At 39.2% G+C, this 20551-nt stretch overlaps 1 protein-coding gene across 2 annotated transcripts in view; it reads left to right on the forward strand.

Annotated features, from left to right (window-relative positions):
- Positions 1-20551, forward strand: part of TMCC3 (transmembrane and coiled-coil domain family 3) — a 134672-nt gene that overhangs the window by 22779 nt on the left and 91342 nt on the right. Inside the window, exon 1 of one of the 2 annotated variants that reach the window (XM_042467362.1) lies at positions 12822-12960. The exons of the other annotated variant lie outside the window; for it this stretch is intronic. Within the exon in view, the coding sequence (XP_042323296.1) occupies positions 12892-12960 (69 nt within the window). The 5' untranslated portion in view covers positions 12822-12891. Of the gene's footprint in view, positions 1-12821; positions 12961-20551 lie in introns of those variants that run through there. 2 annotated transcript variants of the gene reach the window in all.

Here is a 20551-nt window from a genome sequence, read left to right on the forward strand (position 1 = left end):
GTCAATTTAATTTTAGAGAAGCATCTCGGCTGAATGCTTGAAATGACAGGTTGGAAAGCTCATTTTTGTATACTTTTTGTAATGTTGTCTATGTCTAGACTATACATTTATGAAGAGCAGCAGGTTAATGCATTTAGTAATGAGGGGCGCACTGTCGAAGAACCCTATTGTAAATTGGACTTTATACTGCTTCTGGTTATCTCTTTTTTCTCCTACATCATTGCATCATTGTTCCAGTTTTAATTTGCTTCAAGTATTTTGCCTGAACAGGATTTTTTTTAGTAGTTAAAGCAATTATTTCAAAGGAGACCATAATTTATGGTATTATAATTCTGTAGAAATTACTTCAAACAAAACAATTTTGCTCTGGTAGTTTTTATGGAGTGGTTGCTGTGCTCCCAGCAGTACCAAAAACAACAGGAGTTGACAAAGAGTAAAAGTACTCATTATGCTGTTATAACACAATATAATAGTTACAGGGCAGAATAGTTCATGGATTGTTGCACAGCATATAAAAGAGTTATGGATGTAGTTGCACCTTGCTGCACCTGCCTTAACATGAATTGCTGCTTTAGCCATCTTTGTCATATATAGCCTAAATCCAACCATAAGTCCCACACAGAGTAGACTTATTGAATCAACAGGATTTACATAATTATTAATTTACCATTATTGAGACCACCTATTTGGCTATGCCACCACAACTGTATGGCAGACTAACCCAACATAGTACCCGTCAAAGGGAATGTTACAACCACCAGTCTTTCACCATTAGCCATATTCACTGGGGTTGATGGGAGTTACAGTCCAAAACATCTGAAAGGTACAATGTTAAGTCAGGTTACGGGATAGATTGTGCTGTTCTTACTTGCTATGGAATAAAAAAGCACAAATACAAACCTGTATTGGACTGACTTTTAGAAATAAAGCCTTTGAGTTACATTAATTACTGTATATACTCAACTATAATACAGTCCCATGTATAAGTCGAGGGCAGAATTTGCGACCAAAATTATGGATTTTGATATGACCCATGGATAAACTGAGGGTAAAACTTAGGGGCATCTAACAAAGGATGTAAAGGGGAAAGCAAAGGAAAACTATGCCAATGAATTTACAAAATTTCAGCAGGCATAACCGTTTGTGCTCATACTAAAGGCTAGATGGATGAGAAATAGAGGGGTTTCACCGATTCCAGGGCAGAGGATGCTCTTGCCTTTTACCAGGGGATTGTTCCTTTTTTAATGAGACTTAAAGTACAGTACCTATACTGACCCATGGATAAGCTGATTTTTTGGGGTCAATTTTTTGACCTAAATTTCTAGACTTATACATGAGTATATACAGTATATCTTCAGACTTAGAGCTTTGTTAGAGAGAAAGAGAAAGAGGATATTAGTTTTATATGTGGAGGCTGTAGTTAAACTGGCTGAGTATTCATCCATTTTAAAAGAAAAGAGCAGAAAGCTTTTGTACAGAAACTATGACAATAGGATTATAACAGACATGACTTTTCTCAGATAAATTAGGTAAGGTCTTCTTGAGAGCATTACGTACAAATAGACTTATTACTCAAACACAAAGCTTTTTAATTTTAAATTAGCAGTGGGTCATTATGGAAAAAGCCCTCATACTGCTGTCAGAAATAAAAACGAAGCTGGATAGTGTTGTGAAAGCTAGTCACATGATAATACATTCTAATTTTGTATTTCTCTAAAAAATTAAATTTGTCCTTGATTCTGCACTGAAACTCTGAGGGCTAAATCCAACTAGAGCAGACCCACTGAATCAGTTGTAACTTGCTAAGTCAACAGTTACATAAGTTTCATTTATTCAGTGGTCTGTTCTAGTTGGAATGAGGAATTGGGCATGGCGTTTTGTAATACTTTCAAGCAGTAATACTTTTAAAAGTTATGGTTCAAATGCATGATTCATGAAAAGAGGCAAAAATGGAATGGCCTTAATTTCAAGAATTCAGGAGCTATAAATGCAGTACTAACAATGTACAACGGATTTCAAGTCCCATTAAGCTCTGCAGATTCTGATAGCTGTATATGGTGTTATTATTGTTGAGGGAGATGCCTGCTGTCTGCGTAACAGTTTCCTCTGCATTGAATGCTGGTCCACCCACTGAGCTATTTATATTAACTTCCTGTAAGAGTTTCAGAAAATGGTGTCTATACCTGTGGATATTTTGCTTGTATAGAGTAAACTGCTATGGATTCCCACCGACTAGATGAAGATAAATGAGTGAATTTTGAATCCTCAAAATAATAGCTCCATAATGCGTGTTCCATGCCAAAACTGTGTTGTCTAAAGAGTCTTGCTGTGGTAAACTGTATTAGATGTTACACCTATGATATAGAGCACTTGAGACAGTGAATTTATTTTGACAATCTCAATTACTGAATGCTTGACTGCCCTTCAATTTTACAGATGCTAAGGTAGTATACTATAGGCATGATTAAAATCGATTACAAATAGAAACAAATACAATAAAACACATTTTTATTTTTAATAAATGGCAACTAAGGCAATAGTGAAGAATAACCAATAAAACAAATATAAAATGTGCAGTGAATACAAGGAACTGTAATGTCAGTGACAATCATGCTTCTGTAGAGAGGATTTTCATAGTCGATGCTACCAAAGAGAAGGCTTTTTTCTATGTTGCTATGAGAGCTATTGTGGCATAGTGGTTTGAGTGTTTGACTACGACTCTGGAGACCAGGGTTCGATTCCTGCCCAGCCATGAAACCCACTGGTTGACTTTGGGCAAATCACATACTCTTGGCATCAGGGGAGTGCAATGGCAAACCTCTGAACAAAATCTTGCCAAAAAAACCCTATGATAGGTCACTATAAGTTGGAAATGACATAAAAGCACACAACATACACACATAAAATACTTTCTCTAATAAAGGTAAATAGATACAAGCATGAGCTGCAGATGTTAAGGCACGGATAGACTGATATACAGAGAAAGGCTTGCTTACATAGTTACTTTTTAAAAAAAGAACAGGAAGCAGAGAGTAGAAAGAAATGGACACTTCTCACCCTCAAATTATGTGAATAGTAGGGCCCTTGAGGGATCTTTGTTTGGACTGTTGCTTTTGAACTTGTTCATAAATAACTGGGAATTAGAACTAATGAGGTAGCCAAGTTTGCTGGTGTCACAGAACTCTTTAGGGTGGTGAGAATAAAAAATAGCACATGAAAAGTTCCAGAGGAATTTCTCTAAACTATGATGAATGTTGTTTCAGCAAATATATAATGATGGATATGGGAGCAAAGAATCTCAGTTTCACATATATGCAGAAAGGATCTGAGCTGATTGTAACTAACCAGGAACAGAATCTAGGAATTGGGATATCTCAATTAAAACATTGATCTAGTGCAGGTTCCCAACCTAGGGGTCGTGACCCCTTCTCGGGGGTCGCCAGGTTGGGAATCCCCCTGCCTCCCGCCTCCCCTTCTCCCCGCAGGTGCTGGCGCAGGAGCAGGCATCGGCAGGGAAAAGGGGAAGGGGCGGGGCTCCCTCCTTTCCCTTTCTCCCTGCACGTGCCCGCGCTGGCGTGGGCATGCACAAACAGAAAGGGGCAGGGGGTCCCTCCTCCTGTCCCTTCCTTCCCACGGGTGCAAGCACCCACGAGGGGGAAGGGACGGGGGGCCACCTCCTCCTCTTCTCCCCGGGGCTGCCAGGCAACCACAGGGAGAAGGGGACGGGACTGCAAGCCCCAGCAGGCTTTGCAACCGGAAGTCCTGCCCCTTTCCCCTCTGTGGCCTCCCTAATTGGTTGGGAGGCCGGGAAGGAGCGGGACTTCCTGCCGCAAAGCCCACTGGGGCTTGTTAGCAGCCGAAAGTCCCACCCCTTCCCTGCCTCTCAACCAATCAAGGAGGCCATGGGCAGCATTTTCGTCCCCAATGGGGGTCGCGGCCCAACAAAGGTTGGGAACCACTGATCTAGTGTATAGCTGCTGTAAAAAAAAAAGTCATGATATAATTAGAAAAAGCTTTGGGGGCAAAGACTGCCAATATTATATATACTTCCATTATAAGAATCCATGGTGTGACTATGCTGGAATATACTGGAGTACTGAGTATAATTCTGGTTGTCAAACCTGAAAAGTATTTTCGTGGAGCTAACAAAGGTCTAGTAAAGAGCAAAGTGAGTAACAGGACATGATAAGAGGTGTATAAAATTGTGTATGATGTGGAAAGAACTTTCGTTCTGCTATTATGATACTAACACCTCAGGTCATCCTTCAAGCTGAATACTGGGGAAACAGAAGGAAGCACTGCACATTGCATAAACTCTGGAATTTATTGCTAAAATATGTAGTAATGGAAGTTCTAAAAGGAGTAAATTCATGGAGATAAAGGCCACCACTGGCTACTTAGTAAGATGACTGCATGTCACCTCCAAACTGTAAGGCATTGTGTTTCTATATTCCATTCACTGAGCAATATAAGAGGCATTATTCCTGTTCTGCTCGTGGGCTTCCAATAGATCTCTGTCTGGCTACTGCATGACCAGAATGTTGGAGAAGACAGTCTCTTTGTCTGATCCAGCATGGCTCTTATATTCTATTTTTTAAATGCTATTTTATGGGGAAAGTCACTTGTTACTATTACTTGTTACAAAGATTTTCCTGTTATTGTTACATTGCTTGTGGAATGTAAGAAGATCGCATAACATTTGGAGGGAGGAAATCTCTGCAAGAATTTGCCCTGAGAAGTAATGGGGAGGGGAATTCCAAATGTTACTCATTACATGAAAAAAAAAATGATGTCACCAGTCGTGTAATTTTGCAAAAGTAGATTTGTTCTCACCTTATTACTCCCCAAAGTAACATTCCAGTATGGAACATAAAAAGTCATTTAAGGCTGCCTCCGCATGTCATGTGTACAAAAACTTGGCTCTTGTGTAAACAAAATATTCACAAAGAAATCCTGAAACGCAAATGGTCGTTAAAAGTACATAAAAACCTCCATAATTTTGTCCTGTATCCAGGAAATGTTTTAAATTATTCATTTTTGCATACAAGCAACAGTGAAATAAAGAAAGAATTACATCCTTTATATGCTCTGGCCCTTGTGTTTTGCCTTTTAAAGACCTTGTGTGCCTTTTAAAGTATGATTAAACAAAGGACAGTAATATTTAAACTCTGTTAGCACCAGTCAAATAACTCCTCTTGGGATCCAGGGTGGAAAGCAAAATGAACCCATGCTCTCAGGCTCTGTGTCTTTTTTGAAGCCACAGGCCCATTTCTTAGGCAGAGAACACTGAATTTCTCAGTAATTTTACTATCCTTTGTCTTAGTCCATATATGAACAAGAAAGAAGTGGCCTTTGCCTGCACTGAGATCCAGCAAATCAACCAAACTACAATAGGGACATTTGATATAAAATGTAGGCCTGTGACTCCAACATCATCACCTTTTTTTCCCTTCCCCCCCTCCTGTATGATATTTCAGTATCTCTTGCCTGATGAAGAAGCCAATGGAGATTTGAAAGCTAGCATGATGTGTTTTGTGCATTTTGGCTGGCCAATAAAAATATTGCTCTTTGATGGATTTTAGATTTAGTTTTATACAGTAGATGAAGTGTTAGATTTGGGGTGAATCCACATTGTGCAATTATAGTTGCTTGATGGCACATTAAGTGTCGTGGGTACTATTATTTGTCAGAAAACTCAATTGCACTCCCCTGAACTAAAACTACAAATGCAAAATCAGGGCTGGCTCTAGGTATTTGGCCACCCTAGGCGAGAAATATTTTGGCACCTCGGTTGCCCCCCTATAATAATTTTTCACCCCTTGATTTCCGCTGTTTCGTTTCTTAAAGCCAAACATGACATAAAACTTAGGTTCCAATGTCTTGTCATAGTATTGAGAATTACTCAAAATATAACGAGTTTTCACTTTAATATTATTTAATTATGCAAAAATTTATACCAAGAAAACGCTGCACCCCCTCTAAATTTTGCCGCCTTAGGCGGCTTCCTAGTTCACCTACATGGATGAGCTGGCCCTGTGCAAAACACAACTCATGGAGCAGTCACAGTTAAAGTATGACAAAATGCTATAGCTGTATAGTGGCACTTTCCTGAGCTGGAAATCTGAGTTCAAACTTTTATTAAGCTTTACAGCTTGCATGACTTAGGGCTGGAGCATCTGCAGGAAAAGCAGCTCAATCCTGGGTTTTCTGAAAGTGGGTTGAAACCCTGCTGTCTGCCTGGCCCAATCCCAAGGTGGGCTGAACAACCACAGGCTGTCCACACTACACAGCTTCAACCCATGCTGCACGGTTATTATTTTTTTGTCACCTTGCCACCCTGCATACACATCATTACATAAACACATTGTCCAATTGCCTGCATCCTCCAATTACCTCCATCCCTCCCCCCAGCTGCTATTCCATTGAACATCTGCCCATATGACCAGCCACACAATCGTACATGTGATACATTACCTGTACATGTATCGGTGCTTCGGTGAGCCCCGTGATACACTGGCAAAACACAATCATGGAGCCCCCCCAAAAAATGCCCCCTTCACCCCATGTCCTTCTGTTGGACTGTCTGGTTTGTGTATGTTGTAATCCATTGCATTATTGGAGATCACATTTTTGCTTTGCTGCAGTCCTGTAGTGGTACCTGGGCTGTTTTTATGTGGTGATGTCAGTTTTCTGCCTTGAGTTGAAACTGGAGTATTGCAGTTTTCTTTTGCTCTGGTTTGTACCCCGAGAGCATGGATTCGTTTTGCTTTCCACCCGGATTCACCTTGTGCATCATCTAAAGCAGCCAGGCTTCAAAGCAGTTAGAAGCAACTTTATTTGGCCAGTGTGGATGACCCCTAAGTTAAACAAGTGCAAACTTTCATTAAGACTGTGCAGCATGGTGTAGTGGTTTGAGAACGACTCTGGAGACCAGAGTTTGAATCTCCATTCAGCCACAGAACCATAGAAACCTTTTGGGTGGCCTTGGGCAAATCTTCAGAGGAAAGAAAATTAAACCCCCATTGGACAACTCTTGCCAAGAAACCCCTGTGATAGGTTCCCTTTTTTACTTCTCTTTAATTTGATGGCTTCATTTTTTTCTTTGTGTTTTTCTGCACTGTTTTTTAAAGTCTTGTAAACCACTCTAGAATTAATTATGCTGAGGATATTACACTTATGTTTAATAAGTAAATTAAAGGAGAATAAACAGAAATCAGCCTTCTAAAAACAGCTCTATATTGTCCATAGCTAAAGTATGGGAAGTTGAGTTTTTCTGTCATTGGTTAGTCTAATATACAGATAAATTAGAGCAAGCTAGAATAAAGGTAGGTACTATTTGACAAGCTTTGCTAATAATTACTGAGACAGAATGTTATTTAACTGTTTTAAAGATACTTACGTGGTCTGTAAGTCTAAGCACATTTACTTGGAAGCTGCTGTTAGAAATCAACAGGATTTGTGCCCTATTCAAGTTGATGTCTGTTTGCATCAGGATGCTGTTATCTACATCAAGATGGTTTAAATAGCATGACATAATGTCACAGCTTATTTGATCTTGAGAAGTACATCTTGTTTCTGTACAATCTACAACTTTACTTTTAGTTCTGAGTTATAGCCCACTCAGTATTGCAATTGCCTGTCAGAACAAGTAGTACAGTATTACCATTGAGTACCTCTTACTCTTACCTCCCCGCTATTTTGGGATTTAACATTGCTCATAGCGCATAGCATAGGAAAAATGGAAGACTAGCAAAATGCATTGAAGCAGCTGAGTCCAGACTAGTGTTGCCAGGTTTTCAATGTAAAAAATAAGGGACAGTTGAAATTCATGACATGCAGGATTGACAATTAGGAAGTAACAAGTTTGTGATCTACTATATATGCTCATGCATACGTCTAGAAATTTTAGTCAAAAAATTTACCCAAGAAACCCTAAGTCAGCTTAACCACAGATCAATGTAAGTATTGTATATTAACGCTTATATAAAAAAAAGAACCATCCCCTGGTGAAAGCCAAGACTATAATCTGTCCTGGAAGCACTGCCCCCCCCCCATTCTTGCATTCATCCAGGCTTTAATGTAAGTTCAAACAGTCATTCCTGCTGGAATTTTGTAAGTTCTTGGGAATCATTTTCCTTTTCTTTTCTTCATCCTTTAGATCCTTTGTTACATGTCCCTATGTTTCACCCTTGATTTATCCACGAGTTATATCAAAATTGTATCCCCAAAACCTGCTGTCGACTTATACATGAGGTTGACTTATTGTCGAGTATTTACGGTACCTAAATACCAAATGAAAACTTTGGTTTCTGTTAGCCATGTGTTTTTTGTAAAATTAACATATTGTCCACGTTCATAAATTATATGATATGCTCATTTCTGTCTTTATGAAGGACTAACACCCAAAAATACAGGATTTTTTTTTTTGCAACTAATTTAGTTTATATAAAAAGAAAACTTTCCAATTTCCAAATAGGAGACATTTCTTCTTATAAGGGACACCTTTCAGCCATATAAGGGACAAGCTTTCTGGCTCTCAAATAAGGGACATCTATCTGACAACCCTAGTCTGGACCTGGTGCATATGCAATGAGCTTTCTTGCTTCTATGCTTTCCCCTTTCTTCCCGGTTAACAAGCCAGCATCAGAAACAATTTTATCTTGGGTTTTGTGGGATTTTCAGGCTATGTGGCCATGATCTAGAAGAGTTTATTCCTGATGTTTCACCAGCATCTGTGGCTGGTATCTTCAGAGAATGCATAGCCTGAAAAACCACACAAAAATCTATGGAGGCTGGCTATGAAAGTATATCTAATACTAATTTACACTAGATACAAAGAGAGGACATATGTTTTGTAAGCTATGATTAACCATTCTTCCACTGCCTCTTCTTCCTACTCATAGGTGTTTGTTCAACTTGGAGTGGTTAAGTCACTGATATGCAAGAGAGGAGAAATCCAGTCAGTGAGAAATAGATCAGAATGCTATCTGCTGTGCCTCTAGCTTTGACAACTAATGTGTGCTTTCTTTGTGAATGAATATGAATTATAAGTATTTTATAGGGCTAAGCATGGGAAACTAATACAAGTAATAAAAATTCAGTCTTACGGGGACTGGAACATAATACAATTATTTGCTGGAATGAAGAGCTACTTGGCTAAAAACAGTGAAGCTGCCAAAGTCAGAGCAAAAATATTTATCAGACTGATTTTCCTATTTCTCCTGCAGCTCTTTTTCTGTAGCCAAAGAAGAGAGAAATCTTTTCTGATGACTACCTCAGGGTATGAACAGACAACTTTTACTTTGAGAATATTTATACACGTATTCTTTCCTGGCGAAGATATTAAAAGCCTACTGGTCTGTGGGATGATCCATGCATAAAATGGAGGCAGTTATAGAGATGAAAATGAAGCCCAAACCGAAGCATACATTTAGCATGCCATTAGAAGCAGAACTTCCTTAAGTGGTAAAAGATGTATGTTTATCCTAATACAAGCTTGCTCCTGCCTCAAATTGCAAATAAGTTTTCTTTTGTTTTGTGATTAGTCATTAGAAAAAGTAAGCACAGGTTTCAATGGTAAGTCAGATGGCTGAGTGATGGGGCTCTGAAAATATTGTAATATGCAGAAAATAAGTAAACATGTGATTTGATTCTCTCTGATATGTTTTATTAGAGCACCCATACTTGCAAAGGAGAATGGGATATGTAGCTTTCCTTTCCCTACATGCAATAGGGAGTGTACTTACTCCAGGCTTCATCCAGTCTTGTCCTGTTGATTGCTGAGTAGTAAGGAAGATGGGGGGGGGGGGAGTTTCAAAAATGACAAAGGGCTAAAATGATTATTTTCTGCATAATGATAGGTTTCTTCTGCTTTGTTTTATAGTAGCAGAGGACCAGGCCTTAACTTGAGCATTTTGTAGCTGCATAATAGAGGAAATCATGAAGTTTTGAAGACAGTGTAGTACAGGGAGGATTATTTTAACTACATGGTATCAATACCCCTGAAGACCAGCATGGTGTAGTGGTTTGACTGTTGGACATAGACACTGGAAGACCAGGGTTGGAATGCCTGCTTGGCCATGGAAACCCACTGGTGACTTTGGGTGCAGGTCACTCTCTCATCATCAGAGTTAGGCAAGGGCAACATTCCTCTGAACAAGTTCTGCCAAGAAAACACCATGATACATTCATCTTAGGGTCACCATTGTGTTGAAGGCACACAAGAACAAGAATCAACAGCCCAAGATTTAATCCTTCCTCTTGTAAATTCTTGGTAAGTTGTCAGAGTTGGTTGAGTGAACCAATTCTCTCTCTTCTGCCTGTTCTCTTAGGCCTTCTTTTTTGGAGGCTGTTCTGAACTGGCAGCCTAACATTTAGTATCTCTTCTACTTTCAAACATAAACTTAACTGATAGATTTTCAGAGGCTTTCTGACTTCTGTTTTGTTTATGCTCCTTTTCTCCCTCTCTGTATAGGTCAACTGCCAAGAGCATTCTGTTCACTCATAGGTTGTTGTCAGGCAGGTTTTTTTCCCCTTTTAAGTACTAGCATCTATTCTTCAGTATATAGAAACCACTACTCTACTTTTTGGATAGCTCCATTTTGCCTCCAGACATCACAGGTATTCCACAACTTGTGAGGGAGCAATATGCTGATAGCATATTTCTGTGTTCTTGAATTGTTTCACCATTGCCAATTTTCCTCATGTACCTGCTGTAACTTCTATACATGCCTCTTATAACTGTGTGTTATGCAGTCAATTTCCTACACTCTAATTTTTATGTTGATCAACTGTTTTCAGACTAATTAAGACTGAGAAACATTAACCCCCCCCTCTCTAAGTGCTTGAATATGGCTAGCTATATATTATGTATATATTGTGTGTATGTCTAGCTATATATTGTGTGAATATTCAACACATTATAAACAGTGCAGAGTGTCTGATTGCATGGACATGGTTGTGCTACAATCATTATTTCCTTTGGTAACACCAGCACACGAGGTCCTTTATGTGGTAAGGAATCACTCATTCCAAAGTTCTCAATAACAACTTTCAGATGACTTGCATCACCCCCCCCCCAACTTAAAGGCACTGTTTCTATTGCTTGTTTGCAAATTTAATAATGTTGTGAATGGGATGTGCAATCCGTATGCACTGGGTTGCAGGTATACCTTGCCATTCATTGCATGTATTATGTATGTATGCATTTATAATATTGATATGTTGCTCATTGGCTTAAACAAACTAGAACCTTTAGGGCCGTTCACTGATAGTGCCTAATTAGCAATTAAGCACATCTATTCAAATTAGCACGCCAGTGGTTGTGAATAATGAATTATTTGATTGTGTCATTATTATTTTTTTGCACTCTACTTAGATGTCCACTTCCAATCAGCTAGGCAAGTTTACCTAATCATATTAACTGTACATTTCTCCATGTTCTGTACTCTATCCAAAAATATCTGGTGGTGTTTGGGATACAATTCTGCCAACTATGTGAGTATTCTCATACAAACAACAAAAATTAAGGGTTTCTGTACTGGGCACATTGTTCAGAGCGACAGATCAGGGCAACATAAACTTGAACAGTACTGTAGAACCTCTACTTGTGGCCAAGGGTGGGAGTAGACAAAGATGTTAGAGTGAATTTATTCTGCTTTACCACTATTGTTGTCCCAAGTAGATCAAAGGTGAGTTCTAGTTGTGTAATATTCCTAGAGTCTATGGCCCCATACAGACTGCCAAAATAAAGCTGCTTCAGGTCACTTTGGAGGTATGCTGTTTAAATGTTGCATGCATCCTAAGATTCCGGAAGCTGCGCCAAAGCTGCACTCAAGTCCTTAGGATTGGATTGTGGCTTTGGCGCAGCTTCCAGACTCTTAGGACGCATGCAACATTTAAACAGCAAACCTCCAAAGTGACCCGAAGCAGCTTTATTTTGGCCTGTCTGTATGGGGCCTATAGAAGCTGAGTGTGAAAGGAGAGTATCCTTCCCTCTCTTGCCTGCGGAGACAGAACAACAAGAAAAGAAAAGGCTCATTCTCATAATTAGATGTTGGACAGTTGCTGAGATTGAAAGAGTAGTGGTGGAGGCTGAGAAACTGTAAACTTATTTAAACTATGTATAATCTGAAGGGCAGCTAGTATCCCAGAAGTTTGCTGCTGCTTGAACAAGAGATTAGATTGCAGAGAGAGGCTCTCATCTGAGTTTTTCTTCCTTACATCTATAACAGCATTCTGAAGAAGAAACAAAGTTCCAAGAATTCAAAAATAATAATCTGCCAACACTGTGAGAAAGCAGTAAGTTGCTGAACTGGATTTATCCCAGTATTGCTGCCTGTGCTGTGATGTTCATCAGTTCCCCATGCTATCTTCTCCTGGTAAACTTGACAACATTCCTAGAATCACTTTCTAACAGAGGGCAAACAATTTTTTTAAAAGAGAAACTTCATTTTATAAAGGCTGCCAACATTCTTACTAAACAAGTTCTTCCAGTTGCTGTATTGCCTATTTATACAAGTGACCAGCCTTTATTAGGCCAGGTTTTTTAGGTTTGGCTGGGCACCATACTTAGCATGATTCAGAGCTGGGCTAGTGTTTGCCACACCTGTGTATTACTGCCTGTGAATCAGCTAGCCGGCATGAGTTTAATAGATATCTCTCAGCCACTTTTGCAGAGATGCAGTTTGTTAGACCATCAATTACCAATGCTAGCTGTGGACTTTGTTACCTAAGGAAAGCAGAGTTCATGTTTTGTTTTATCAGGCATGCTGGGTTGAGATAATTGTGATTACTAAAGGGGCAGTGCTGGCATAAGTCATGGCCCAGTCTGATGTATAGGCTGTCTGTGAAACAAGCACAACATCTTGAAATAGTTTTTAGACCAAGTAAATGGCAGATTTAGTCTTGGACGTGGAAGAGGGCATGAAATGTGAGCCGTATACCCGCAGAGACCTGCAAGTAAGTGTTTAAGAAATGCTAACAGTTTAGCTTCTTTAAGAATAATGACGATTCTTAAATCTTAGTCATAAAGTAATGACTCTGATTTGCATGACTTTGCTGAATAAACTGGGCATTTGGTTAAGCATTTTAGTACTTTCAGTCTGCTTATAGCTTGTATAAGCAAAACAGAAACAGGAAGAATGTTAAATGCTGCATGAAGATATGCTTAATTGAGGATTTTTTAATATATATAAATGCAATGGGAAGATCCCATTTTGTTATTTTTGTGGTTTTCCTAGAAATTACCTGTCTATCTGCCCATATTTAAAGTATGTATAGGTTATAGTGGGATCGGTTTCCTCCCTCCAAAAAAAGTTGCAAACCAAATTAATCTGTCTTCTTTTTTTATCATGCAAAAGTAGTAATGACTTGCTAGTGGACAAAATAGTGTATCATAGTGTGTGAACGTTGAATTGATTTTTAATATCTTTCATTCAGCATTTTGTGTGTGTGTGTGTGTGTGCTGGAGTCTCCAGTATGGATTCCTCTTGTAGCCTCTAGTACACACCAGACTTTATGTCCCTTCTGTTTTTGCTTCTCTTTAAATATTTATTTTATTTCAGTTTAGTTTATTTGGAGACTGATATTTCAAAGTGAAGCACCAGCCTCCAGCCTTGTCTATACATCTAAAAAAGCCTTTTGAGTTCCAAAGGCATTCTCAGAAGATAAATATGACGGGTAGTCATAGCACAGTCCTTCCTATTGAAACAGAGGTTACCCAGAGGTTACCCAGAAACAGAGGTTATTTTATATGAGTTGCTGATAATGGTGATGGTAGGGAGTATTTTGCTGGGCTGGGTGGAGCAGGTTGTTGTGTGTGTGTGTGTGGCTGGTTTTGGGGCAGTCAGCTGTTCTTTCATTTTACATTAGTATGGTGTGTATTTTGTCAGAAAATACTTTCATATGTGTGATATGTTTCATTGATTATCACCACTTTCGCCTTGTGTTAAAACAGCATTAAGTTCTGTTTTGTGGGACTGTATATATGTGAAGTCGAAGGCTTCCATGGCTGGCATCCATAGCTTTTTGTGGGGGTTTCAGGCTATGTGGCCATGTTCTAGAAGAGTTTCTTCCTGACATTTCGCCAGCATCTGTGGCTGGCATCTTCAGAGAATGCTTGCCTGGAATGGAGTTGGGTATATATATATATACTGTGTGAACCTGGGAAGGCAGGAGTGATTTTCATGTTTATTGTTCTGTTGCTAATGGCAGGCCTCAGGGTGGGAGGATATGCAAAGGAGGATTAGTGTCTGCTTGATTAGTGCTCATTGTCTGCTGGGAAACCCCTGACCCTGGAAGATTTCTCATTTGCATCTGTTGAGTCTTCATCTTGCTATTTCTCAGGACTGGTATATATGATTTGACATATAGTGCTTAGATACCACCTCATTTTCTTGGCTAAGTGATTTGTCCCTAAGCCTTTTCAGCTTGTCTTCTGTAAAATGCATATTGGAACAGAGCAGCTGAATTCCAAGCAAAAGACAAAATAAGGCGTTGGAAAGTAAGACCCTACCTCTATTTTATGCTTAGGTATGGAGCATTTCTTTTAGTTTCATCCACTGATATACTGAGAAATGGGTGCTTTGTAACTGGCCAAAGCCAGCATGACTGTCATTTTGCAAATTGACATGCCGTTCCATAACAGCCATCCTGTGAGTGTGCCTGTGATGCTTTCTCAGAATTGAAATGACCGGCCCAGAAAGACTGGGAACCCTTGATCCAACTTAACGTTTGAACTACCACTTTCATAATGTAACATCTTTATTTAAAATAATAAAATGGGAAAAAAGCTTTTTAAAACAGTACAGTTAAAACAAAAAGTACAGCACTCCCTAACTCATTATTTTAAAATGTCTGAATGAAAAGGACAACAAGGAGGCAGCTCTTCTGGCATTTCTAAGCTGTCTTGGAAGAAGCTGATTATCTGGACCCATTTCAAACCTACTTCAGAGCGGGATACAGAGTTGAGACTGCCATAGTCACCTTAGTCAAAGATCTCCATCTGGGCATCAACAGGGGAAGTGTGACCCTACTGGTGCTCTTGGACATCTCAGTGGTCTTCGATATCATCGACCATGGTATCCTTCTGGAACGCCTGAGGGAGTTAGGTATTGGGGGGCACTGCGCTCCAGTGGCTCCGTTCCTACCTCTCAGGCAGATTCCAGATGGTGAGGCTGGGGGGCAGTTGCTCTTCTAAAAGAGAGCTGACATCTGGCATCCTTCAGGGCTCCATTCTGTCCCCCATGCTGTTTAACATTTACATGAAGCCCCTGGGTGAGATCATCCGGAGACATGGGGTGCAGAGTTATCAGTATGCTGATGACACCCAAATCTATTTCTCTATGTCTCTGACTACTGCAGTAACTAAGGATGGCATCTCTCCTCTGGATGCCTGCCTTGGGTCGGTAATGGGCTGGATGAGGGGGAAAAAACTCAAGGTGAATCCAGAGAAAATGGAGGTACTCGCGATAGGTACCCCAAGTCTGGGGAAGGAGATTTGTCAACCAGTCCTAGACGGGGTCATACTGCCCCTAAAGAATGAGGTTTGCAGATTGGGAGTACTCTTGGATTTGTCCCTACAGTTGTCATCTCAGATGCGACGGCCAGGAGTGCTTGGTACCAACTTCGGTTGATACGCCAACTACGACCTACCCAGACCAAAAGGACCTTGAAGCAGTGGTACATGCACTGGTAATCTCTCGCTTAGATTTCTGTAATGCGCTCTACATGGGGCTACCCTTATACCAAGATTGGAAGCTTCAGTTGGTTCAAAATGCGGCAATTATGAAACAGCCTCCTTATTACCTCCTTGAAGACTTTTAGGAAGGCAGTTAAGACAGATCTCTTCTGGTGAGCTTATCCATCTGACCTTATATAAGAAATACTGTTCCTTCCTTCCTTGAATCTGTACATTTCCATTCCACTGTTGATTGTTGATAGAACTGTTTTTAACGAAATTATTAGTTAACTTTTACTGTAGTTTATTGTTGTGTCTTGTATATTTTATTGAGTTGTAATCCTGCCTTGATCCACCTAGGAGAGGTGGGAAATATAAATAATTTTATTTATTTATTTATTTATTTATTTATTTATTTATTATTTCTGAGAAGAGTTCCAGAGTCTAGGAGTAGCCACCAAGAAGACCTTCTCTCAAGCACCAACTGTGCTTGCGATGGTGGTGAGATTGAGAGAAGGGACTCTCTTGATGGTTACAGAGCCTGGGCTAACTCATACTGGGAGATAAGGCCTCCTAGAAAACCTTTATCTGAGGCACATAGGGCTTTATCGGTCATAAAATTTGAATTATGCCTGGAAATAACCAGTGGAGCTGTTTAAACAGGGACATAGTATGGACTCTGTAACCTGCCCCAGTTAACAGTCACAGTAGGCAGATCTGATATCTCATGAGATAGATACAATTGGCACACAAGCATTTAAATGTGTAAAAGCAATCCTAGCCACTCCAAAAATCTGGGCCTCCAGTTTCAAAGCTGAGTCAAGGAGCTTTATTGCACCGGGTTCTCAGCCCGGCCCGGCAGGAAACAGAAATGAGTGGGGGACGGATTTTACCACACACACCCATCCCTCACTCGTTCCGTTCCCCCTCTCTTCCCTGCCCATTCCGTTCCAGAGGGAACGCTTTTTGAGAACTGTTCAGAACAGTTCTCAAAAATTTCCCCCTCTGGAACGGATTAAGAATGGAAGAGAGGGGGAACAGAACGAATGAGGGACGGGTGCATGTGGTAAAATCCGTCCCCCCACTTGTTCCGCACTCGTCCCTACTCCTTCCGTTCCGTGCTCAGAACGGAACGGAAGGAACGCAGTGCGATAAAGCTCAAGGAGTACACCCGAACTACAAACCTGTTTCTTCAAGGGGAATGTAATCCAGTCTAACAGAGGCTGAATCCCTATTCCCTGATCTGCCTTCTGAGTGACCAAGAACACCTCTGTCTTGTCTGGATTTTGGTTTGTTTGTCCTCATCCAGTCTATTACTGATGACAGACACTGGTTTAGGACCAAGACAGCCATGGATTGGGGTGGGAAGGAGTAGCATAGCTGGATCTCATCTGCGTGTTGATAGCACTGCACCCCCAAATTTCATATTATCACTTCCGATGTTTTCATGCATATGTAAAATAGCATAGGGGACAAAACAAACCCCTGAGGGACCCCACAGGCCAATGCCCAGGAAGTTGAACACAAGTCCTCCAGCACCATCTTCTGAGTTTCCTCCTTCAGGAAGAAACAAAGCTACTGTAAAACAGTGCCACCAAGTCCCATACCAGCAAGATAGTCCAGAAAGATAACATGGTTGGTGGTTTCAAAAACTGCTGAAAGATCCAGCAGAACCAACAGGGACACTCCTTCATCCAGTTCCTGCATAGGTCATCCACCATCTCTGCCCCACAGCCAGTGCTGAAACCAGCACAGTCAGTCCTCCTTATCCCACAGATTTTTATCCATGGATTCAAACATCCACAGCTATATATATGAATATCAATAGGCAAACCTTGATTTTGCATTTTATATAAATATACCATGTTACTCTGCCATTGTATATAATGGGACTTGAGCATCCATGGATTTTGGTATCCCCGGAGGGTGCTGGAACCAAATTCCAGTGGATACCAAGGGACCACTGTACCAATCTCTGTATCTTTTTTTTATGAAAGTGTGCACATGTCTGTCCTTGTTATTATGAAAAAGACAAAAAGATCTTTAACATATTGTCAGAAGAGATACAGTCTGCATAATAAGTAATATATATATATATATATATATATATATATATATATATATATATATGGTGTTATTTCCTCATGTGTATTGACTATCAACTGATATAGATGCATAGTCACTGGTATTCTGATGACATGCAGCTCTGTGTTTGTCCTTTTCTTTAAAAGTAAATCAGCTAAATGCAGCTTTATATAGATGGAGTTGCTGTTTTGGCTTCAGTGTTAGTCTCAGGCAGGATTAGGTAACAGTGAATCCATCCCCTCCAGCACAACTTTGTTGAAAGTTGTGACCTTTCAGGAAAAACCAAAAGCAACTTTAGCTTGTGTGTGTGTGTGCGCACGCACACATGATATTATTATAAATATATTATTATTGTCACTTCTGACATTTGAAAATGGAACTTGTTTCACTCCAAACAGAAGCACATGCACTTTCATGCACTTCTGGAACTAACAATACTTTCTATTTTCTCCATGATAGAAGTAATGCAACTTCCCATTTCAAGCTTAGCAATGTGTCAAAATGAAAGCACCAAATATGCATCACATGTTCTCTATGCATCAGTTGAAAGCCATTCATAGTGAGAAATTAATTTTTGCAGGTGAATGTCAGATATGTAGAGCTAAAGCAAATTAGCTGGTAAGGTTGTTACATTGCAGATATGGTTGACAGCAAATGAAATTACCTTGAATGTGACCAGTCAGATCTGCCCAGGGGGTCTCTGTGGGTGATGACATTATAATATGACATTTGATTCGGTTGGTTAATTTTTGTTCTTCTTGAGGTCCCGATATAGAATCTAATAATGATACTTTTCTCCTGCCGTGGCAGAAATATAAAAATGTTGTTTACCAAAACACCACCTGTTGTCAAACACTTTAGTTTTAATCTCTTTTGTTTTGATTAAGGTTCTCATGCATTTGTGTCTATTTAATTGTTTAAATTAAGAACAATATATTTTCTTCCAGGGAAAGTTTTGTAATGTGCTTGTCTGTATGATAGCTCCATCTCTGTATCAGCCAGGGCATTATGGCAGTGATTACGATATACAGTACTGTATTGATAATGCCATTTTAAAACAGAGTGTATTCCAAACACAAGGAGGAGCTCCAGACCCAGTGCAGACTCCATTCTGCATCCTATTAGTGCCTGCTTTTCAGACTCAAAGTAATTACATTTTAATTCCACAGTTATTTTCTTAAATAATTGGGTTTGGGGCTTTTTTTTTTACCTTCAAAGAACAGCTATGTTTGAATATCTTTTGTCAGGAGAGATGCCATCTCCTACAATCTTTTTTAAATATATATTGCACTTGAAACAACTTTTTCACATTGTGCGTTTCTGTGCATTCATGGGTAGCTTTTAATATTAGCTTTCAGTATAGAAGGCAGGGAGGTTGTGAACCCCAGCAAAATATCCATATTCACTTCGTTTCCAGTTCTGTATGAACACAGGATGTACATCTCTTTTACAGTGAAATATCTTCTTTAATGCTTTTAATACAAATTTTAAAAACTCACTTTTTAATCTGCAGTTTTAGGAAAACCTGGATCTTTTTACACATCTGTCAGGATTGAGGAGGAATTGGGATGGGTGGAATAAATGGAGGGTAGGACTAGTCTGGCAAGCTTGGTGTGTGTCTCCATTTAAAAAAAAAATAATTTTTATTGATGTTGTTTTTAAAACAAAAATTAATTTTAAAAAACACATTTATACAGCCAGCATACCCATTACACGATAATAAACAATGACATATACATCGATACGTCATGCAGTACTTCCTTATTTATGGCTATTGATAGGCTTTTAGAATAAGACTAAATAAGTAAAACTATCTCATACTGAAAATATGTTTCCTTTTCTTTCTTTACTTTAACAGTGTTATCACCAAAACATATTAATTTCTCAACAAAAGTGAATCTACACTTGACTTCCATTTATACCTTTTCTGTTTGCATTTTAATCCAAATTTAAACCCATAGTTTCTATATCTCCCCATTTCTGGGTTAAATTATCAAGAACTTTTTCCCCATCTTCAATGTGTTTTTTAGAATGTTCATTTTTTAAATCCTTCTGTCAGTTTATCAATTTCTAATATATATGCAATAGCTTTAATAGACAGTCATTAATCGCTGGAATATTATCTTGTTTCCACTTTGGGGCATAGACTATTCTTACCACTGATAACATATGGAATACGATTCTTCCAATCCCTCCAATTCTTCTTCTCGTCAGTGTAGGCAACTCCTTATACTTGTGAAAGAGAATGAAAGCATATGGTACTTTTGTTGCTTAAAAGACATCAAGGGATCAAGACTAAAATAAGATGAAGAATGATGCAGATACCTTTCACATGCGCCACTTGAAAGGCTTTTGAAGCTCTCTTGTGCTGTCAGAGTGCATATTTGCAAAAGAAAAATTCAGTATTAAATGCACATGATTCACTTTTAAAATGTATTAGTGGTTACACAAGCAGCTAGATTTACCATCACTGTCTTTCAGCCTCTCTGTGTTTTATGTGTACATGTGAAGAAACATATTTCTCCTTCCTTTGTTTGCCCCCAATAAAAGTGTTTGTTTATGGATGTAGTGTTTTTCATACTTAACCTTTTGCTCTTGTCTGGAGAGCCTTAACCACTTCCCATGTTTCATTTTAAGATTCTGTATAATTTTAAAAGCAACTTTATAACTTTATATGAAATGTTTTTTTGAAAAACAAACTAGCTGGAGAGTTTGTGGCTAAAACAGGAAACATTCATAACTTATGAATGATAACAATATGCATCAATAACAAAAGCAAGAGAAGAT

The sequence above is a fragment of the Sceloporus undulatus genome, chromosome 5 (assembly GCF_019175285.1).
Source record: "Sceloporus undulatus isolate JIND9_A2432 ecotype Alabama chromosome 5, SceUnd_v1.1, whole genome shotgun sequence".
Classification (NCBI taxonomy): domain Eukaryota; kingdom Metazoa; phylum Chordata; class Lepidosauria; order Squamata; family Phrynosomatidae; genus Sceloporus; species Sceloporus undulatus.